Genomic DNA, 22,399 nt, shown 5'->3' on the forward strand with positions numbered 1-22,399 from the left:
TCAACACATATCTGTTAATGCATAATTTCAAAAACTACACATAAGAACGAAACAATTTTAATTTGCAATATTTAGAACAAGATGTCATCTTTTGAGAACAGGGCCCCCAACCAAAAACAAAACATGAGCGCAAAGTGAGAAAAGAAGACTTGGCAAAATAAATAAAAAATTACTATAGAAATTAAAACTTTGCGATTTTGCTTGTCCTGCTGGGCACTTTTTTGCCAAAAGAAATATACAGGGGTTAATATCATGTCAACTAAGTAGCACTCATGTTATGAACTTCTGAAGGATGAAAAGCAGATCCTGCAGAGTCTCAAACCTGTGACCTCCAGGATATGTTTGAAATTTGGCAGTAGAAGCCTTGACTCCCTGAGTTACCGTACATTAGGCTGTGTTTGATAAAAACACATCTGAACTTTGTATCAAAAAATAGTGTATTTTAATATCACTATTTGACTTCCAACCTCTATGTTTGTACAGGTGTACTTGAGTCAGTGGTGTGAAGACCACAGGAATTTTGTATTGGGTACCTGAGGCTGACCGTAACGCCCCCCCTAAGAAATGTTGGCCCAGATTTAAAAGAAAATGATGGAGCACGATGCCACACCACATTTGGCAGTGCTGTGCTCTGTCACTTTCAAAATGCATGAATGCGCTGCATTTTATCGAATACGCGCACCCCTGTGTTTCCCCCTGCGCCAGCGCTAATTTTGCTGCTGAGCGCCAACGCAGCCACCCTTGCACCATGGTGCAAGGATGGCTGTGCTGCAGGAGAGATTGTTTTTGTGGAGGAGAGACACCTTCCTGCACAAAAACAATCTTCAATGGCGAATTGCTCTTTCTATGTGTCCTGCAGATTTCAGGACTCATAGAAAGAGTAAAAAACAAGGAGAAATGAAAACATTTCTCCTTGTTGCGCCATGCTAACACCACCCTTGGGGTGGCATTAGATTTTGGCGCTGCCTCAGGTTCACGAAGACTCGTAATTCTGGGACAAAGCCCACATTAACACCCATTGCACGCCCCTACATGCAAAGTGCTGCGTGGGAAGGGGGCATATTTACAAAAAGTGGTTTTACGCCACCTTGTATATACGACGCAGTATCACTAAAAGTGACACTCTGGTGGCGATACGGCCTTTTAAATCTGGCCCTAAGAGTCTCCTAAGCCCCTGCATGTAGATATACGGTATACATAACTTTCAAACACAAAAGGTGAACATACTGTATATACTTAAATTACAACATTTGCGTACGATATTCTAACCGGAAACGCAGAGCCCATTTAGCTGCAACCAAAACAGAAATAAAATATGTATAATTGAGAGCATTTTACACTGAAGGTCTCTAGTGAACACGAGCCAATCAGAGAAGCGATGGGCGTGTTTTAACGAGTATACAATCGTACAGCGCGGTTTCCGCCAATTACAGCCTTCGATACCGCAAACCTGCAGGAGGATTTCATAGGAAGCGACGCGCTTGTGACGCAGGGTGTGGACCGGAAAGAACGCGCAGCATCTACAGCAGGTACAGTCTGAGCCAGCGGTGGCACCCTAACGATGCTGCGAGCCCTATGGCGACCGCAGCGGGTTCCATGGACTCTACGAACCTTCCCGACCTCCCTCTCTCATGCATGTTACACCAGACAGGCCTTGTGTGGGCCTCTATGCCCTTACTACTTTGTCCACCCCTTGTATTCTCAGCAATGTAATACTGTCGTTATAAAGCCAGATCCGGCATCTCCCGGTATTTGCTTCCATCTCCTGTCCCGACACGGACTGTGACTTGACACATATTCCAGAAGTGAGAACGTGTGTATTCTTGATTTCTTAGAGTGAACGGCTTCCCTAGCAGGTAGCTCTCAGCAATTCCTCAGCCAGCTGCATTGAGTCAAAAATAGTATATCAGTGTTTTCAATACAATGGTGTGGCATCTGGCTGACTCTTTGGATCGGGTTGTTTTTATATCTTGTGTAATTCTCAAATAGGATACTTGAAACTTTAAATCTGTATACTTGAGGTTAGTTAGGTCCTTTGCTGTTTTCACACCGGGGTCGGATTGGCAGGGTGGGCAATGGGCCATTGCCCGAGTGGCCGGTGACAAAGGCTAGCTGGGGAGTGGGTTTTTTCAGTAGTAGATAAACTCACATTTGCCTGGGCCGCCGGTGCGCACCCTGAAAGGCCGCTGCAGTTTTAAAGGTGATGCCAGAGATCTGAATAACAAAGTACAGAACCTGGTCGACGTTTCATTGTCATGTGCTCTAGGACAACGGGCCCAAGTGAGCAGGCATCACATGTGGTGAGTGGGTCTCCTCCCATCCTGAATCTCTGAGCGTGGTGGTGAGGCTTCGGGGACAGTGCTGTTTTTGAACGTTACAGCTAGCAATAATGTTATTAGGGGTTAAACGGGGCTATGCAGGGAGCCAGAGTACGAATGATTGGCTTTTTAAGGGGCTTTCTATTTTTTTTTATCTCCAGAGCAGCAGACAGACGAGCTCCGGGTGTCTTCTGCTATCGTGTCACCTTAAAAACTACGAGGGACCTCTTATTCCTCATTGAGCGAAAATAATAAAAAAACAATCTTTAACAGCTAAAATGAGCAAAGACAAAACTTTTTTGACAATTCAGTGACATTGTTCTTTTGACAACGTTACAGTGAAAAACATTCATCCTGGGACAAAACGTCGAAGGGATTGGAGAACAGACATAATGGGAGAGTTACAAAATGGATTCAGCGAGGGATGCAATGTGGCGAGAGACAAAAGGAGAAGTGAGATGTGCCGACTGGAGAAGAATGGCAAAGAGGGGTAGGGAAGTGAAGAAAGAACAAAGGAGAGGGCATTGGATAAGAAAACTAGGGATGCAGAAAGGTGAGTGGGGAGAGATTAAGGAGAACAAGTGAAAGTATGAAGAGAAGGGCAGAAATTGGTAAAGATAAAGCGAAGAGGAGTGACCCAAGAATGTGAATGACAAAGCAAATAATGGAGAGCAAGGCAGAAGAGGTTGTCAAATGCTTCCTGGTCTGTGAACACGAAGGATGGATAATCCCTTATGTGCATTATCCTAGTTCTCTCCCACAGTCTAATTCTTAGTTTAGAGGTTGTTGGCATTCCGTGGGGGCAAATCTAGAGTCCAATCCACTGGGGGAAATCGCTTCATAGTAGGCATAGAATGGTAAAGTAAATTTCCAGCGGTGGATTCTTTGGTTTTAGCGCTGCTTCTGGACACGAGAGCAGTTTATGATCTGTCTGCAGCAAGGCAATACATCGGACACTATAGAATATAGTATTAGGTGTAATACAGGACACACGTTAAAGGGGCAGAGAGAAGTGAGTAGTATTTACAGGAAAGCATAGATGGAGACAAAGGGAGGGTTTGCAAGACAGACATGAAATAAAACTCTAAGGTGATATACAAAATGAGAGAAAGAATAAGGGCATGGGAATTATAAAAATAACCGAATAAAGAGCCCACAGGGGAGACACAGGAGTGAGAGGGGGGATTTGTAGACAAAGAAAGATAATGAAAGAAAGGTAGAATGAGAAGGACTAAGTGAAGGACGTGTAGAATGGGAGGCAGCACGGAGAGGAAAAGTAGAGAAATAGAGGATCGAATAGAGATAGGGGAAACGTGATAGGGAAAATGAGGGTGTACACCACAAGTTAAAAAGTGGTGTGGAGACAGAAGGAAAGGAAGGCAGTAGGCAGATAGGAAAAAGATGATGCTATGGATAGATAGAAATACAGAGAGCTAGAACATCATATAGTCTCATTTGATGATAGAGAAGGTGAAATGAGGGAATAGAGAAAAGGTTGAGAGAATTGAAGGGTGGCATACGTATTTCTGAGAGAGAGAGTTGGGGCTGATCTTATCAAGTAGCTAATTCAATCTGCATATTAAGTGACTTCCTGCAACATTTTCAGATTCAAACAATTGTCTCTTCCCACAATACAAAAGATATCAAGTACTAAACTGTATGCGACCCCCAGAGAGTTGGCTTTCAGAAAGGTTTCTGAGTGACAACCATTGTACACTCTGTGCATAACCAGGGATGCATGCTGCATCGTCCCAGGAAGTTTGCCAGTCCGGAGCTCCAGGGACATATGTCCTGAGCAGAGCCTCTTACAGAACTGATGGTGCCCAAGAGCCTCAGAAAAACAAAGGTGAGTAGGAACCTTGTATACCTGAGGCTGAGTAGGAGTCCAAGGATTCTGATGGCAAGCAGCAGCTTAAGGACAGCCAGGAACATCAGGGACATGAGTGAGCAATTGTTTTAGGGAAATGAAGGCAAACTGAAGGCTCAGATCTAAACTGATCAACACCATTGACGCTCATGCTTGCACCGTAGCCCTCTCTGGGAGATGGGAATGAACGGGAGCCTCAGGTCCTTGGGGTAATCTTAGCACCTGGCGATGTGACCTGAGAGTAAACACAGAAATCAGAGCATTTCAGGTGAACATGGTCCTCAGTAACTTGAGAGTGAGCTGGAGTGGCTGGGTAAGAGTGAGCAATAGCTTCAAGGCCGAATAATGAAGAGGGAAATCAGGGGAGCTGAATTTCATAGGTATCTGAGATTGAGCAGGAGCATTTAAGGACCTCTGTCAACAGGAGCGTTTGGGGACTCAGAATGGAAATGAGGTTAAGGGTCCTATTGGTGTGTGAGGAGCTTCAATACTAACTAATAATGAGCAAGTGTCTCAAGGCCTTAGGATGAGCAGGGCCCCTTGTTCCTTGAGGGTGAACGGAACCAGGCCTCAAAAAATTATAAAAATGTTACTAGACCTGCAGGTCGAGTAGCTTGAATAATCTACTCGACCTAACTGTAATGTACTTGACCCGAAAACGCATCTCAAATTGTGAGGGTCTCAAATTGTGACCCTAGGCAAGTATTGTATTTTACAGTCCCCTTTTTCTTCATTCTCACATATGGGTGCACCTTCCAATATGTGAGTTCAGCATTTCTGCTGTAAAAAAACAAAAAAAATCCTCTTTTGTTTGATTAATTACAATAAACGTTTGCTCCATGTATAATAAATCTAGCCCCTATGTAGGGTACACATGATCCATGCATGACTTGTCTTTTAGTTTACTAATAACTTTGCCATGAGGGCAGGAATGTTTCTCAGTTTATGTTTAAACACTCACTTTTAATAAATATTTTACTAAAGCATGATTTGGTAGTGCACTGTCATTTACAGACCGTAGATTTCCAAGAAATGTCCAAAAACCTTCCCACTAACTTGCAGACTACTGATAGAACTATGGGCCAGATGTATCAAACATATTTTCGATTGCAAAAATGCATTTTGGTATGTAACAAGTCCAATTTGCGATTTGGTAACTTGTTACAAAATCGCAATTTAGATTTCCGACTACATGCCGATTCTGTATTAGGAAGGGGCGTGTCAAGGGCATCCCTTCTTAATACCGAATCGCAGAGGTATGCATGATTGTTTTGCGACCGTGAATGCGGTCGCAAAATAATTAGTTACCACATACTTCAAGTAGGTGGTAACCCATTCGCAAAGAGGAAGGGGTCCGTTCTCCTTTGTGAATGCATGCGAAAAGAGAAGGCCACCAGCCCTCTGATTGTAGCCATTCGCAATGGCTTGCAAATTGCGACCTACCTCATGAATATTAATGAGGTAGGTCGATTTGCGAGCCCTTGGGAATCGCAGTATGAAACTCCTGGAGTTTAATACATTCCAATAGCGATTACTTAATTGTAATTCAATAAAAATCACAATTAGGTAATCCCTATTTTGAAAAATGATACATCTGGCCCCATATAATGTATTAACAATCAGTGAAAATTGGGTTTCAGAAAACGTTTATCATTTGCACATAACCAAGTAAAGTGTTCTGACTTTTTTCATCCTATTAAGATATTTTTTTCATCAAACAGAAGTACAAAAAATGGTCTTTCATAGCTACTGAAATATATTTTGAATTGTGTGTAAAGTTGACTTAGTTATAGAAGTGTTGTGTGTAAGGAAAAACCTGATACCAAAAGCCTTTCATTTCACATAGGTCAGACAAATTCACCTTACAAAGTCCTGGAACTCTGCAGTCACAAGGAAAAGTATTTGCAGTGCAAGAAGACAAGCTGACTTTTGACCTCTGTCTCTGAACACAGAACAGATGTGACCAGAATAAAATTTAAAGGCATCTTAATTGCTCATTCAGTTTCTGATTGAACAAAACACTTGTTCTTTGGCCACTCGCCAGAAAGGGTGAGTAGGATCTAAAAATAGCCTGACCTCCTAAAATAAAACTTGCCATAGCGAGTGGTCGAGTAGATTTTTCGAGCCCATAGAACCCTCCAGACACAAGGATGCACAGGATCCTCTGATTCATGACCTGATCGCAGACAGGGAACTTGAGGATCTGTGGGCCAGCACAGACTACAGACTGGAGGGTGACTAACAAATTCTTGGACCTGAAGTGAAGAAATGTATAGGCCTGAGGATACGGTTAAGAGACCTGTAGTGAGTTGCAGTGGAATAATGGTCTTCTAGCTTTGGCCATTGCTGCTGGCCCCACAAGCTTAAAAAGCTTAACTTAACACAAATTTCTCCCAAAATGACTCCCTTGATGCTAACTAACAAATGTTTCATCAAAGGGCATTATCCATAAATGTGGGCCACATTTTGGTTGGGTGCCCGGCCCTAACTTTGATCCCCTGTCTCTCACCTACTTTAGTAGAGGGAGTAAATTGGATGATGAGACCAGTGAGGGTATGCTGCTAAGGCTGTTTTACTAACTTACTGTTAGACATACTCGTGGTGGCGAGGAGGAGGTGGATAACGCAGGTTTAATAGGAATGCTCCTTAGGTCTGGGACTTGGGGAAGGGTGCCCTGAATATAGTAAAATCATGTTGGTTTCAATCAAAGACTGGGGAAGTGACTTGTTATAGGAATTGAACTACATTTGCCACAGTAACACAGCCAAAAGGCAGTGCTGCTCTACCTTTTGTCTAGGTTCATGCTATAGAAATACTACACACATACATCTTTTTTTGGGTGGGGGGGGGTCACACTGTAGAAATACTTCTAAAATATGTTTTAAATTTTTTTTTGTTTTTTTTTTAGCGTTGGGACCTCACTCCTTGTCATCACAGGCACTCTTTCCAGGACTGTGATTTTGCTTATAAATAATTGTTGTAAGATGTTAGATAAAGATACAAAGACAACTACATACAGAATACATTAGGTTTTCTCTCTGAAGTTCGAGACAGTAAGACACAATGTCCTATAAGACTTGGGGCCAGATGTAGTATGTAAGTATACAATTGCGACTCGCAATCCGAGATGCAGAAAGGTGTCTCAGACACCTTTTGCGACTCGCTATGGGGTCGCAAAGACCCACCTCATGAATACTTATGAGGTGGGTCACAGTTTGCGACCCCATAGCGAGTCTAGGCACTCACAGGGATGGTGGCCTGCTGGAGACAGCAGACCACCATGTCCGTAACTGCTTTTTGAATACAGCATTTTTTTTTTTTTTTCTTTTTGCAGCCCGTTTTCCTTAAAGGAAAACGAGCTGCAAAAAGAAAAAATACCGAAACCATTTAGTTTCGTTTTTTTCAGAGAAATGCCTGCTCTGAAAAATATATTTTTTTGCATTCACAAAGGGGATGGGGTCCCATGGGGATCCCTTCCCTTTTGCGAATGAGTTACCATCCACTTCAAGTGGATGGTAACTGTGAGTTGGTTTGCGACCGCTTTCGCGGTCACAAAGCAACTCTACATCGCGATGCGGTCGCAAATAGGAAGGGAACACCCCTTCCTATTTGCGAGTCGGAATCACATATTGAGAGTCGGTACCGACTCACGAAATGTGATTCTGCCTCACGTTCAGCCTTTTGCGCCTCGCAAACTACGTTTTTCGCCGTTTGCGAGGCGCAAAAGGCTTCCTACATCTGGCCCATGGTGTTGGATGTTCACCTTTTGGTATTTGTAGAGTTTCACAAGATATCTTTGTATGTTAACTTTTTTTTTTTTTTTTTTTTTTTTTTACATATATAGTGCTTTGAACACAATTTTTGTTCTGCCTTAACTATAAATAAAAAGTCTCTTTATTGCTAGTTTAATGGTACTCTTACCAACATCAGAATGTCTATGGCTGAGTCTTAGTAGACCTTGCTGGAATTCGATCATGTGACCTGCTGATCACTGGTTAGCTCCGCAGCAACAATCTGACTTACTAAGCCAACTTATCTGATACCCTATTACATTGCCACTTTATCCTTCTATAATTATCAGGTATGTTTGGTGAGTGGAAGCTAACCAAGACTATAACTCCCAGAATGCATTAATTTGTTAGCTGAAAACAAAGTACCGGAAATCTGGTAGACTTGTGGTGCGAAATTATTTGGTCACCAAATGTCAAGAATCTGGTATATTTGTAGTTTGAAGTTATTTGGTCACCATAGATATCCACTGTTAGACTGCACATTTATACTAGACAGACTAGTGTTGTGGTAAACATTCTGTGGGTCAAGACACACATACGACCTGTGTTCTGCATTCCTGGAAACATTGGTAGTTCCTATTGGCCAGAATTTTCCTCTGACTCAAACTAATTTCTTTAAATCAGATCATAGGGCACAACGTAACAGTGGTACAAGAGAGTGCAACTGGATAATACGATTCGGGATTACTGTTGGATCGAAAATTAGGGTCGTAGGTGTATAACAGATGATTTAATTTGATACTGTTGGGTGGCATCTGGCCATAATGTGGGGTGGCACAGTGAAGTAGGGATCATCAGTTTTCTGTCATATGGAGAATAAAGATATGTTTGTGTGTTGTCTGGTTGAGATACTCTATATAACTGAGTCGATACAGGTGATGAGTGGTACAGGATTCGGGTGGGAGGCTGAGAAACACTAGAGTTGAATTATGATACTGACCGTAGGATGACGTGTTAGAAAATGAAATATGGGACTGTGAGATTTAACAAAGTATGGAAGTGTATTTATACTTGCATACTGTTGGTTTGGAAAATGAAATGAGGGGAAATCAGTATTAGTCAGTTAGACTGTCAAATAATTAAATGGCTCTTTGATAGTGTGGACCAGAAGACTGGAGGTAAAGAAGGTTATGTTTAGAAGAAGAGTGAATTAATTACAGATGGGACAACTACGCAGGGCTGCCGTAAATTGGTATTTTCCCATGACACCGCTTTATGAGCGCCAAACTGGCATTTAGCCATACATTGTTATGCAGAAAACTAAAGCTACACCAATAGAAACGTGAAGAGGAAGGGTGCCAAAGCGTACTTTGCCTGTTGAGTAAAAATGTATTGAGATGGCCATAGAGCAGTGGTGATCTATGGAATAGGAGGGAATGATTGATGCTTTGTGAAAGCCACACTGTACTTATGCACCTTCAGTCTGTCCATACAGTAGCATTTTATGCTTACTTGCCCTATCTCTCACTCCCGGCTTCAAATTCATATGGAGTTGCAGTAACAGAACATGGTAAGAGCAAGATTTTTCTCCTCGCTCAAAGCATTTCCGGTGTAGCCTATATGACTGACATCTATCCATCCAGATCACTCCCACAGACACGAATGCTACTAGCCTCCAAATGAGCTTCAGTGCCTGATGATGGGTATTAGGCAATATACCAATGGAGTGTAGTGTATTGGGTTTTGTAAGTTATATTCAAAGCCTTACTGGCAGTTGGTTGAAACCAGTATACTCTAGGGCAAGAGACTAGAGTTGGGGATACTTAATACAACATTGGAACAACCAATGCATTGATTTTCAGTGTTAACGAATGTTTGAGATGGGTGTAAGAGCACTGTGGACAAAACAACCTTGTTTGTCTGTGTAAACATTCTTTCTTAGTATTGATCCTCTCAGGGTTGTGAAATGCAGCCTCGTGCCAGAAGATTGCTTACTTTGAATTTGTTCAGCTACTATTGCATGTGCTTTCTTTTCCCTCCCGACCTGCACCCTCTCTCTTCAGGATGGTGTCGCCCCTGCTTCTGGTCGCCTGCAGTCTTATTGGCTGGTTCTCTCTGTATGTTTCCTTTTGCCATCTAAACAAGCATCGGAATTACGAATGGAACTGTAGAATAGTGACAGTGATCCATGGGTTTCTTATCATCTCTCTCTCTGCCTATGTTGGCTTTATCGATGGACCATGGCCATTTACCCATCCAGGTGAGTTGTAATCTAGCATTTCATTGATGTAGACCTAAAGGTTTATTTTAAATGCCATTTCCACTTTGGTTTAGTTGTGTCTTAGATGTATTCTTAACAAATTTTAAACAAGGAGATTGCGTAAAGATGGTTAATTGTGGGCTGTGTCCCATGTTTTTTACCTCATTGAAGAACATCACATGAATTTCTGTGGGGTCCTTTGTGTGGGCACTTACATTGGCTTTGGTTACGGGACAGCACCTGCTGCCGACTAATCCTAGAATGGGTTTCAGGAAGAGGGCTGCCAGCATATTGTTTTTCCTTTCTCTGCATCTCCTAAGACACTTCCAATTGCTGCTTGCTTTGTTTAAAATAAGTACCCTCTCCTTTACCGTGCCCTTTTTCCAAAGACTGTTAATGTTAGCCTTTCAAATGCAAGCATCTCACTGCTTATTGGCTATTTTGTCCTTCTTATCCATGGGCTGTTTAACTCCTGATTTCTTACAAAATAAAAAAGGCATAAAGTGGGGAACTCGATTTTATTTTACATTTCACAAGTTTATCACATGGCACTAACCGTATGCCATCAGCCAGTCCTGGATTTTTAGCTAACAACTTTGCATTGAGGGGGGTGTGGGGGTTGTAGATTTCCATTTAATACTTTCATTATGGGTTAAAAATGTCAACTGCTCAAAGTGCTCTTGGCTAAACTGCAAGAAGTAGCTGAACGTGTTATACGAGACATAAAGCACCTGTCAGCAATGTTTTAACATTTTACAAAGTTCTCTAGTTTAGTGGTTCCCAACATGTGGTCCGGGGACCCCACGGGGTCCATGAAGCCTTCTCAAGGGGTCCGTGACTGCTTAGAAAATTCAACAATATTAAGATATTAGGTCTCCAGCTTTCAGTAATGACTCAGGGGGGGGGGGGGGGGATCGCTGGTTTCCAGTAATGATAAAGTGGGGGTCCACAGAAGTCAAAAGTTTGGGAACCACTGCTCTAGATCATTCCAAGAAGTGCCTGTTTCAAGCGTAAAACTGAACTTATTCTGTGCTCGCATATTTTGTGTGGGTTCTCTTTCATTGGCTTCACTCTTTGAAAACAGCACTGGCAGTGCAAATTGTTTGGTCTTTTGTGTAGTGGAAACTTTATAGCAAACTTCACAACACAAAGGTGCAACATGGAGAGCAGCAGAGCAATGTTCCCCAACATTCACTAAAAAGCACAGGTGGCAGTAGCAGAAGGAACATCGCATGACTCTTGCACATACAGGACATATAGCTAACTGCGTGAAGCGAGTGTACAATGAGTTAAAGGACGATTGTACACTCCCCTTAAACAGACATAAACATACAGTAAAAACAAACCTCGTAGAGCAAACAACCAGACCTCTAATGAATTTACCATACATTCATGTGCCCCTTTCCCCAGTGTGGTATACATCATCATCATCAAGTTTACACATCTAGCAGTAAGAAAACTTAGAGGGCACTACTGTTAACTGATTCTGCACCCTCCCAGGTATAGGTTCCCAAGTGTGGGTGAAGTTAAGTCCTTTACTTAGACTTTTATGTTCTCCTTTTGTGAAACAGAAAGGCATGTACTAACGGTGTGAGTAAGTGAGCCAAAATGGTCTTAAAAGTGCTGTTTCATACCACAAGATTAAAAATTAGAGTTGTGCAATCGACCCTTTTTTCCATCAACATGTTTTGGCACCTTCTCCTGGACAAAAGGTTTCTAAAATCAAGTACTGTATGTAAGAAAATGGGTCATTGGTTGGGGAGAATGGGAGTCCCTCTTGTGTGGGGAGTCCAAAATTCTGTTAGGCTAAACACAGAAGCTCAGTAAAATAATCTGGGCTCAACCCCTGGTAGCTTTGGAATGGAACAGATAAAACTAACTTAAGGAAAAGTGTGTAAAGTGTTTAGCAGTACCAAAAATATTAAATAGTCAAAACACCGGACAATAAAAATCCCACACCCAGTTTCTAAAATTAGATTAAAAAAATAATGAGAAAAAAATACACCAAACCAACTTAGATCCAATATGGGGAACTGAAGACGTTTACTTTGAAAGGTTAATGGCAAAAAGCACCAAGAAAAAGTAAAGCATAAATTAGAAGTCACTGCTTGTGGCTGACTGGGACCTAAGCACAATGTTAGGCTGATTACAATGGAGCTTATGTCATACACCCCAAGTGGGTTGTCCCAGTCCTCCAGTGGAGCATAGCTGCAGGCTTTATCCAGGAAAGTCCTCTCAAGTATGGCTAACCATTGGACAAGATGTAGGTAGCTATGTAGCTGAAGCCATTGATTTTGACAGGAAAAGCTCAAAGAGGGAACATGTACATTTTGTGCCTGCCCAAGTCCTCTTATCGGTCTGATACTTTTCACACCTTTGCAAGATGACAATATCTGGGTTTCGAACTTACAACTTACTTGGTTGTGGTTTTTATTATATATATATATATATATATATATATATATATATATATATATATATATTATATATATATTTATTTTTTTCAGAGGCTGAAATCTTCCAGCAGGGCAAGCCTGAAGCTTTGTCCTCTCAAAAGCAGGAACTTTTTGCCAGTTCCAGCTCACTCTCCAGAGGTCCTTAAAGTCCAAGAATTGTTCTTCTAAGTTCCAGTTTTTCAGACTTTCTGGGGCAATTGTTCATGTTTTTGGGTAAGGCTGCCTGGACCTTATGGATAGCACCAAGGGGCCATAACCCAGTAAATCCAGTTGCTTCTGATAAGAAGGGTACTGAAGAAAGTATTGTTCTTGGAGCTCTCCAAATATGGGGTGATTGAGGTAGGGGTGACCATGGAAAATTACATTCTTTCTCACACTTTAAAACAGTCCGTTCTTCATAGGACCTGGTATGCAAGTGCATTTAATATATCATTTGCATTTTTCGTAAGAAGGGGCAGAGAAAGCTTTTCTCTTGACTTTTCCCTTGACAAGTACAAATCGGGCAGCAGTAGTGCAGCTTTGCTTTCCCACATAACAGATACAGCATGGCAGTAGCGAAATAAGTGTTCCAGGAGGGCGACAAGTGCACATGTTCATCGCTCACCAAACATATACATTTGGAGCATGAACTACATGTAGTTTACAGGCACATCTGTGGAGCTAGTGCTTAAGCTACTGAGAGGAATATATAGATGAATGAGTGAGTGGATATTCAAGTTCTGCCACTATTGTCACTTAGATGGTATTCCGCAACACATCTGTAAAGTACTCCTGAGGTTACTCGGAGACCTTCTGTTTGTGTTGATTCTTTGGTTTCCACATATAGAGAAGTAGCCATAAGCAACTAGTCCATTGTTTTTGAAGCAGCCCACCACAGCCTAAGTAACTGCTGTAGCCAGACACCAGGCCTGCCAACTTCCCTAAAAAATCCCATAGTGTGAGGAGGGGTGGAGCATTGGACGGGGCGTGGCCTCATACCTAGAAGCACCTAAGAGACACTTTTGCCCCACCCCGGCCCCAAACCTTTTCCTCTAACAAAAAAATAAATGCTTGCTGAGGCTGCTGCCGATGTCCTGGGGTGTTTTCACACCTATTAATAGACATCTGCCGTTAAAAGCATCCGAAAACAAGCTGAAACCACTGTTTACAGCTAGTTAGTTTTCCCTGCCACTGTGTGATATTGGCTCCTCACCGGGAGACCATGTTAGGGGAGCCAATCTCGTGTGTCACATGGCACCTTGTGAGTTGGCAGGTCTGAGACACCCAGGTACATCCTTTTCATAAAAGTTTTGAATGCGAGCACACCAGGCACTGTGCAATTCCAGCCTTAGTGCTGCACTTATTCAAATGCTGAGGGTCGCTAATGGGCACTTGTATTATGCACATGATTATCCAGCAAGAGTACTAATACTGTTGTGAACTTTCCCAATAATAGCACATTATTGTGCTGCTCTATGTTCATAGCAATAAAACTGTTTAATGTATACTTGCATAAACACCTTTAAAATTAGCTATTTTAATTATATAAAGTGAAATGTGATTTGATGTTTCATTGAAGGTTGATTTTGAGTTTAAAACCAACCAGTCCAGTTTTACATCAAGGTACACGATTTGAAATGCTTAAACCATCAACTAAGCTATTGCACTCCATCCAAAGTGGACTTGTTTATTTTGCCTCTTTTTATAAATGCTTGTTGTATACCTATTAATGTGATAAGCTCAGCTCCTTTGTGTGCATGACTCTAGTTGCTTGAATAGAATGATGCTAACATTTACAATAGTTTACTCAGCATTGCTGCAGTTCTGTTTAGCTCTGTCCTCGAAATAATCAAACTTTGATTTCTTTGCTTACAGGATCTCTGAATACAGCTCTTCAGGTTCAGGTTCTCTGTCTCACCCTGGGCTATTTCATCTTTGACTTGTGCTGGTGCGTGTATTTTCAGACCGAACGACTCCTGATGCTAGTCCATCATGTTCTAAGTATTCTGGGAATTAACATGGCTTTGATTCTCGGCGAATCTGCCACTGAAGTCAATGCTGTTCTCTTTGGCAGTGAGATCACAAATCCCCTCCTGCAGGCTCGCTGGTTCCTGCGTGAAATGGGTCACTACCACAGCTTCTGCGGTGATCTGGTGGACTTTCTGTTTGTGGCCCTCTTCACTACTGTGCGCATTGGTGTGGGAGCCAACCTCCTTTGGTGTGAGTTGGTTTCCCCCACGCCACGTTGGTTTGTGAAAGTTGGTGGAGTGGCCATGTATATTGTCTCGTGGGCGTTCATGATCAGCATTTGGCGGTTTGCTTGGAAGAAGAGTGTGATGAAGTACCAATGGGTTAGCCATAAGCAAAGGAATAACCATCGCAAAATACAATAATGTTAAGTAAAAACAGAATATGTGTTGTAGTAGTATTACAACATGTGGAAAGGCATGGTTTAGAGCTCTACTTTCTACAGAAAATAAGCTTTGGATGATAGAAAGGGGTGATACAAAGGGAGGGAAGGTATTTTAGCCTTTGCAATGGAAGTTTATGGTAAATGGAAACATCGTCCTGAAATGTGGAGATAGCATGGCTGAACTTTGACGTATCAGATCTCGCACTAGTTGTAATGAGGTTTTAGTTTATGGTGCACTGAAGTTTTCCAGCAGGGTGATCCTGGCAACTAGAGATCAGGGATTTGTGAGTACCATGAAAAGCTGCCAAATGCACTGCCACCAACAAGGATACAGTGCTCAAGTCTTTTGCAGAGCAATTTGTGGGCCTGGTCCACCCAGGTTTAGGAGTAGTTTGAGTCTCTTTCATTGTTAGAAAGAGGGGCACATTTAAGCCTCATAAAAGAACACTGGTTTTCCACATGGACAACAGAGTGATATTTTGCAGGAGCTGTCCCCAGCAAAGCATTCTAAAATTGCTGCTAAGTGGAGATGTTATTTGATTGTTGCGATAATGTCTTCCCTGAAGAGTTAAGAGCTGAGAACTGACGCTGTAAAATGCTGGCTAGCTGCCACTTAAAAGCTATCAAATTATTAATCAAGACATCCAGAGGGCACCCTTTCGAAGTCTTATAAAAGTGAAAAAGAAGTTGCTTGGCAAGTGAAGAAAGACTGTTTCCACCTGTAAACGATAAGGTGGGTTGGTACCAGTAGTGGGAAGATGCAGCACCTTGAAAGCAAAGTAATTATTGCGAAGAACACGTTATCTTGCCAGGATAAGAAAACTTGTAGCTCCCTCGGTGGCATGTGCTCTCTTGCAGAACAAATTGTAGTCTACCTCTGATGTACATCGGGCGCAACACGGATTCTCAATCATGGACAAGTCATAAGCCCGTGAAGGAATATGGGAACACGACTGAATATGAACTGGTGTTCTTGTTAAGACCTGCAGGGTTTAAAGTTGAAGTGTGGAATTGTGGTTTGTCAATAAATAGATTATTTTCATAAACATTTGTCTAACTAGGTTCTTTTGTTAAATTACTCTAAAAAGCGATCCTCCGATAAATATTGGAGCTGCAGATCTGTTTTACGCGATACAGAGATTCTGTGGGGGATGAAAACAATAGGACGCTTCGTGGATTTTTAAAATAGAAACCACATATTGTAATTATGTTGGAACACCTTTGAACACTAAGGCAATTGTAGTCTTACGTCGTTGCAGCCACTTGGAGATTAGAACGCAATGGCTGCTAAATTTTGTAGGTCATCGGGAGTCGGACCCTTTTTAAATTATGATTGAAGATCACGGTTTGGCTCCTCTCTTTATGTTCGCCAATTGACAAGGGGCAATTTTCTTCTACTTTGTTTTTTGGAAGTTCACAAACATTTAAATACCTCTGCGTTTCTATATTTTCTACCATTTATATTAATTATTCCTTTCTGTTTGCAGACCACGAGTTCTGTTAGAGCCTTTCAGGTCAGGCAGAGACGTCGCTTCAGTGATTTTCTGAAATTCATCACCAGTTTAAGATTTCATTGAGCAGATTCGAGTTTGAATACCCTTTCAGTCGAGAAACAGGCTAGCCTAATTTTAATGTATTGCTCTGCTGGTTTGTGTTTCAATTTTCCCTCTGATTTGGATGATTAGGTTTTTCATCGTGCTGAGGTTGTTATTTAAATTATTTATTCTAACCATGTGCCCGTTCTTCTTCTGGGGGGTGGCTTCCCTTTACCGTTATGGTTTTGCATCTGGAGGGAAGCAAGACTGTAAGTTGGCTTGTGCTTGTTGCTGCCATATGGCAAGGGAAGAGTATGCGCCTTAAAGCCGGAACTGTCAAGTTTGGAAAAGGGGAACCACATTTGAGTCTCGGCTTCGGAACAACATCCTGTGCTTCTGGGCAAATCACTTAATCTAACCTTGCCTAAAAGTGAACAGGAGCTTGTGCATTGTAAAGGGTGCTCATGTAAAAGGCTGTGATGCCCATTGGCCGATTTCGCGATTAATAAGTTAGCAAAAATACAGTAAGCTGCATATTTACTTCACAGTGCAAATCATGAACTTCCAACACAGATCGAATAGAATCGGTTCTATTAAGCCTTACTTTTCTCATCTGACACACGAGCTGAAAAGCAATTGAATGCAGCTTCAAAGGTATATTTCATTTATTTGATATAGCACAAATCTGGTTCCAAGGAGGGAACATTTTTATTGAAGTGGTTGTATCTCAAATATGCTGCGCTCCGTAGAATCTTAATGTGTGAAATGTGCATTTGAAACGGGATATGATGCTGTGATGGGGCGAGTGAAATGACAACCCGAAATTGGAACAGCTCTTGGCTATATGCTGGGCAGTTATGTTTTCAACGTGCACATTTCACAAATAAATTTAGCACGACGAGGAAGTGTTTTGCAGAGAATTAATCGCTCCTTTGTTCAGGCACGTGACAGATATCCCCATTATGCGAGACAAGACCTTGAGCTAGCCTAATGCATTCTTTGTCTATCATTTACACCTTTGCTGATGTGTATTTATCTTATGTTCTGTTCTCAGATACAGTTTTTTTGGCCTTGTTACATATGGGTTACATGTAGTTTGTGCACTATCCCTTCTGCTGCTTGCCATTTCTTTTTTTTTTTTTTAGATTTCTTTTTATTTAGTTTTGTAGAAAAATGTCTGCTCTTACAAAGGGAACAATAACAACATGAATAAATCAGTTAATACAATCAGCCTAAATATTACATGACTTACTTTCCTTGACAAACTATGACTTAAATGTCTATGTATAACCGGAAAACACTAAACATAACAATCGAAGTAATATACATGATATAAAGGAAATCCAGTGGGGCAGGTAGGGGGAGCTAGAAATGGAGAATCCACGGAATTATACTTCAGTAGAAAAAACGGTAAATGCAGTTAAGGCAGTGATTTCTTAACCTCGGAACCATGACGCATACTCTGGGGGTTTGCAGCTGTTAAACAAATTAAATAACATTAGCAGATTAATGAAGTAACCCCACAAAAAAGAGTAAATGTAAAAGTGAAAATTGTAGAACCGTTCTGTAAATGTGAAGGAATCTGGAATTAGAAGCTAAAAATTAACTTGCTGTCCTTAGCTTGATTTGGGGGAATTGCTCAAGTATAGTGGACGGTAGAATGGACAACTGATGACCTTAATTAAAGCACGTGTGTGTACCCCAGAAAAGCATATTTTAGGTGCAAAAAAGACAAAGCATATACTACAGCCTACGGTATCACTTTGCCTTTTAGAAATAAATCCAAATTTAAAAGGATTCAACCTTTTTAAAATTTCGATTTTTGAATGTTAAATATTTAATCATTTATGTATTGGTATTTTGTAAGGTTGTTTCTGTAGTTTTGTGCCTTGCCTTATGGTTCAAATCATGGAAAATGCTTAGGTGTGGGCCCTCAGTGTCTAGTAGTCATTCACTGTGTGTCCCTGAAGAAAAATTGTTAAGAATCGCTGAACTAAGGCATGTGACAAGTGGTCCACCAAGACTGTGATGGTATCCAAATTATTGAAGATGGTTTATAAACTTCACTTTCTCAGTAGTCCACTCAACACTATTCAAAACGTTGGAAATGGTGAGATTAAACCATATATCTCTCCAAATGTTGTGTCTTGCAAAGTGTGTTCCATAACTATTGCTAAGGAGTACCATTATGATCACAATAATAGTATAAACCATTTTAAAACACGTTTTCAGGTGTATTTCTAGTACCTAATGTTAGTGAGGTGCATTCCCAAAACCATGATAGGCCAAGAACGTGGAATGTATTTATTTAAAATGTGATTAGCTGTTTTCGTTTACCTCCTTTGTATCTTGTTGGACGTCTGCTCGGTCTAGCCCTTTGTACGGCCATTGTGATTATGTATTGGAGATCTAGAGTTGTGATGATTGTAGGTGTTTGTGGTTTGTGGTTTTTAATTTTTGACAAGTAAAAAAAATACATTTAACAGGGGGAAAAGTTATGGATAGTGATGAGTGAATTAATAATGAATACTGGGAAATTGCTTGTGTAGCACCTATACCACTGCAAAAAAAAAAAAGGGGTGGGGGTCGATCAGGTGCAAATCAGCTTTATTCTTGCCCTAAAAGCTACAAAAAGGCTTAACCTTTCAAGCCACCTTCCCCTGATATTAGTATGGGCATATTCAGGCCTTCTTACACTAGCAGTTTGGGATGGACTGTCTTCCTATGAGCAGCACAGATCTCATTACAAAGCAACTGCAATGATCTTTCAATAACCCTGCATAGGTGCTGGAAAGAAGGGTGTGGGGAGTGCTACTGCACCCCTAAAATAATGCTGGAGTTCGGAAGGTGAAAGAGCAATATAGATGCCTTTCAAATGTTATTTTGTCACATTTGCTGTGTCTTCAAAGACTGAGGTCAAATATTAGGGTATGTTTCCGGCAAAATGCTGCTTATTCTTTTATAAGCCCAAAACACACCACGGACACGTCACAGTTTTCCACTGAACACTGACTTTTTTATTTATTATTATTTTATTTTTTTTGCAACGTGGGTAGCCATGGATTTTGGGCCTTACCTCAGCCAGCACTTCGGGGGACGTAGCAAACCTGCACGTTTTTTAAAACTAGACACCCAGGGGAATCTAGGGTGGGGTGCCTTGCATTACTTCTGCCAGGTTGTCCTACCCAGAAGCCCTTCCAAACTTAGTGAAAAACACACATTTGCCTCACATTTATGTGATGGAAACTTCTGGAATCCGCAGGAATCCACAAAATTCCTACCATCCAGCGATGCCAATGATAAAAACGCTGCCCCAGTTGTGTACCTGGGCCTCCGGCCTGCAACAGGAAAGGATCAAACCAAGGTCAATAGATGTCCCCTGCGAGGGTTACCATTGGGGTGAAATATGGGTTGGCTCAGTGTTCAACGATTACTATTAGCAGTTTTGCTTATGTAGATGTTAATATGAAACCATAGTGTACAGTCTTGTATCGAAGGACTGATTGTTTGTTACCTTCTATTACAGCTTTGTTATTGTGTTTATAACATGAGAAACTATTGCATAAAGGAGACCTAAAACACAGAGATGTGTCAGTCTTTAGGAAATATGTTATGAAAATTATGAAGTAATTACTGTTGAGCATTTAATGAATGAAAATGCAGAAAAGTACTGTACTTTGTGTTTGGCTGCTGAAGCATCCTTCCATTACAAACTTTACTTGGTGATGTGCAAATAGTAAATATTTGCTGAAAACAGATATCCACACATTATGGTTTATGCTCTATAAGTTTTTTTCAGTAAAACTGTATGAGACCATTTAAAGGGAAATGTGCTGCCTATAAATGACTGTTTACCCACCACACTTTCGTAATACATTTGCACCAGTGTGCTCCAGAATGCACCACTTGTTAACTTTCTACATCCTCATCACTCTCCTAATAAATGGGTGTGATTCATTTGCTACAGATGTTCTTTATGCAGCACTTTTATTTTCACAATCGCTATGACTTTAATGTTGTAACATTGATGGCTGCACGCCCACTCTGAAAATTGTTCCAGCACCACTGTAACCCAGGTATTTTATTCTTCAGTTCTGGCATGGGTAACCGGTTTGTACCTTCCTAAGATTGTGACATCAATTGTTGTAGCATCTTTTCTTACAGTGCTTAGAAACTGTTCTGAATAACATAATTTAGCAGAGATTGACAACAAAATTTGTCTCAGACAAGAGGTGCATGAAATTTACACCAAACCAGGATCAAACCAAAGCTAAATACTCTTGAGACTGTACCAAAACTAAACTTGGGTTATAGATTGACATGGGTTTGGTTAGGTTGCAAGACCTAGTCCAGCGATAGGAGTGCTATCAGTTTAGAGCAAACCTATCCCCAAGTTCATTAACTCCAGACTGTGCAGGTGGGCCACTAATAAAGTCCTAAGTAATATACCCATTCTCATTAACTATTTCATAGACTATAAAAGTCTATTTCATGTGACATATTCCATTCCTATTGTGAGACAAGTGGTGATATGTGGGCATACTGAGATTGTTCTGCTATACTACATGTCCACTGTTGTCTTTCTGCACCCCATTAATAAGCACAGAATATAGAGGAGGTTGTATTCATGAGTCATGATTCTCTCTCCCTATCCCTCTCCCTCTCCGACATGGCAGAGGGTCAAGTCATACCAGTGAATAAAGGAAGTCAGCAGCTCGGTGGCAGTTTGCAGCTGCTGCTGGTCCCAGGTTTAAAAAAAAAAATTCAACCCAGGAATATTAAGAAGGACCTGAGGGGAGGGAAGTCGAAAGCATGCATGTGCGCGAATAAGCAATGGTGAGCTCGGAAACATGAACACGTATGCACAGCACTGCTGAATGGAGCATGAAATAAACATTGCCAAAGCTAATATGCTCCCCTTTGGGACATATTGGGTTTGCCAATGGTTTTAGCAATATGTTACTTTATATGCCTTGTGTAATTTGCACAAGTAAAGACTTTGAGTATGTTAACATTTGTGAACTATCCTGACTTTAGATTAATTTTGTATTGTAATTGACTAATTTGGCAGAGCCGAGAAATCTTCGGTCTAAAAAGGCTGAGCTATTGCGTTTTCCAATGCTAATATGGTACATATGTGCTGACTCACATTTAGGTGTCTGGGTGAGTTCTGCTTGTGAGGGGGTGTTCATAACTGGGACACGATTTAGACCTCTGGAGCTTGAAGCTGTGTGAGTCTGAATGCCATAACAGTGTCCAAATTACATGCTCATCCAAACCTTGGCCTCTTGCTACGTGCACATAATGATGGTCACTTATGTACCATTTGTAACTATTCCTAATTCTAATTTAACCAAATCATTGTCACTCCATTATGTCAAGCTACTAACAAGCGCTCACAAAGACGATAGATCTGACTTGTTTTAAGCTTTTGTTTGTTGTGTGATATGTCTAGTTACAGGAGCAGAAAACTCACAAATGCTGGGTAGGCAGTTTGCTGTGTAAAGCACAGGATTGTAGTTCACATGTTTTATGCCATACCCATTGTAACCTAGGCCTTACCCCTTTTAGATCCTTCCCTACTTTTTTTCATCCAACGTAAAGTGCTGTGGTACTCAATAGGCTTTTGCCTACAGGGTGCTAATAGATGTCGTGTAGGTGATGTCGTAAAGTATTGGAGTGCATGGAGCCAAATATAATTCTTATGGAGCAGAAAGAAGGAGTGACCGCTTTGCTCCTCTACAGCACTCACTTTGTAACTTCTCTGAAGGCAGCACAGTGGTTAATTCTTGTCAGCGGGTGGGAGTCATGCACTTAAAGAAAGCTGATGGTCTGACCAC

General features: G+C 41.2%; 1 protein-coding gene across 1 annotated transcript; it reads left to right on the forward strand.

Annotated features, from left to right (window-relative positions):
• Positions 1–1,448: 1,448 nt before the first annotated feature.
• TLCD5 (TLC domain containing 5) lies at positions 1,449–16,070 on the forward strand. Its single transcript, XM_069224878.1, has 3 exons — positions 1,449–1,529; positions 9,980–10,176; positions 14,487–16,070. The coding sequence occupies exons 2-3, from the start codon at positions 9,981–9,983 to the stop codon at positions 15,002–15,004; spliced, it is 714 nt and encodes a 237-aa protein (XP_069080979.1). The 5' UTR covers positions 1,449–1,529; position 9,980; the 3' UTR covers positions 15,005–16,070.
• The last annotated feature ends 6,329 nt before the right edge of the window (positions 16,071–22,399 follow it).

Source organism: Pleurodeles waltl, chromosome 3_1 (assembly GCF_031143425.1).
Source record: "Pleurodeles waltl isolate 20211129_DDA chromosome 3_1, aPleWal1.hap1.20221129, whole genome shotgun sequence".
Lineage (NCBI taxonomy): Eukaryota > Metazoa > Chordata > Amphibia > Caudata > Salamandridae > Pleurodeles > Pleurodeles waltl.

Bases quoted from the DNA above. Each gene is read 5' to 3' on its own strand.
- TLCD5 (XM_069224878.1), top strand. From the start codon at position 9,981: ATGGTGTCGCCCCTGCTTCTGGTCGCCTGCAGTCTTATTGGCTGGTTC. The intron at 10,177-14,486 runs GTGAGTTGTAAT...CTTTGCTTACAG, and splicing joins ATGGCCATTTACCCATCCAG to GATCTCTGAATACAGCTCTT.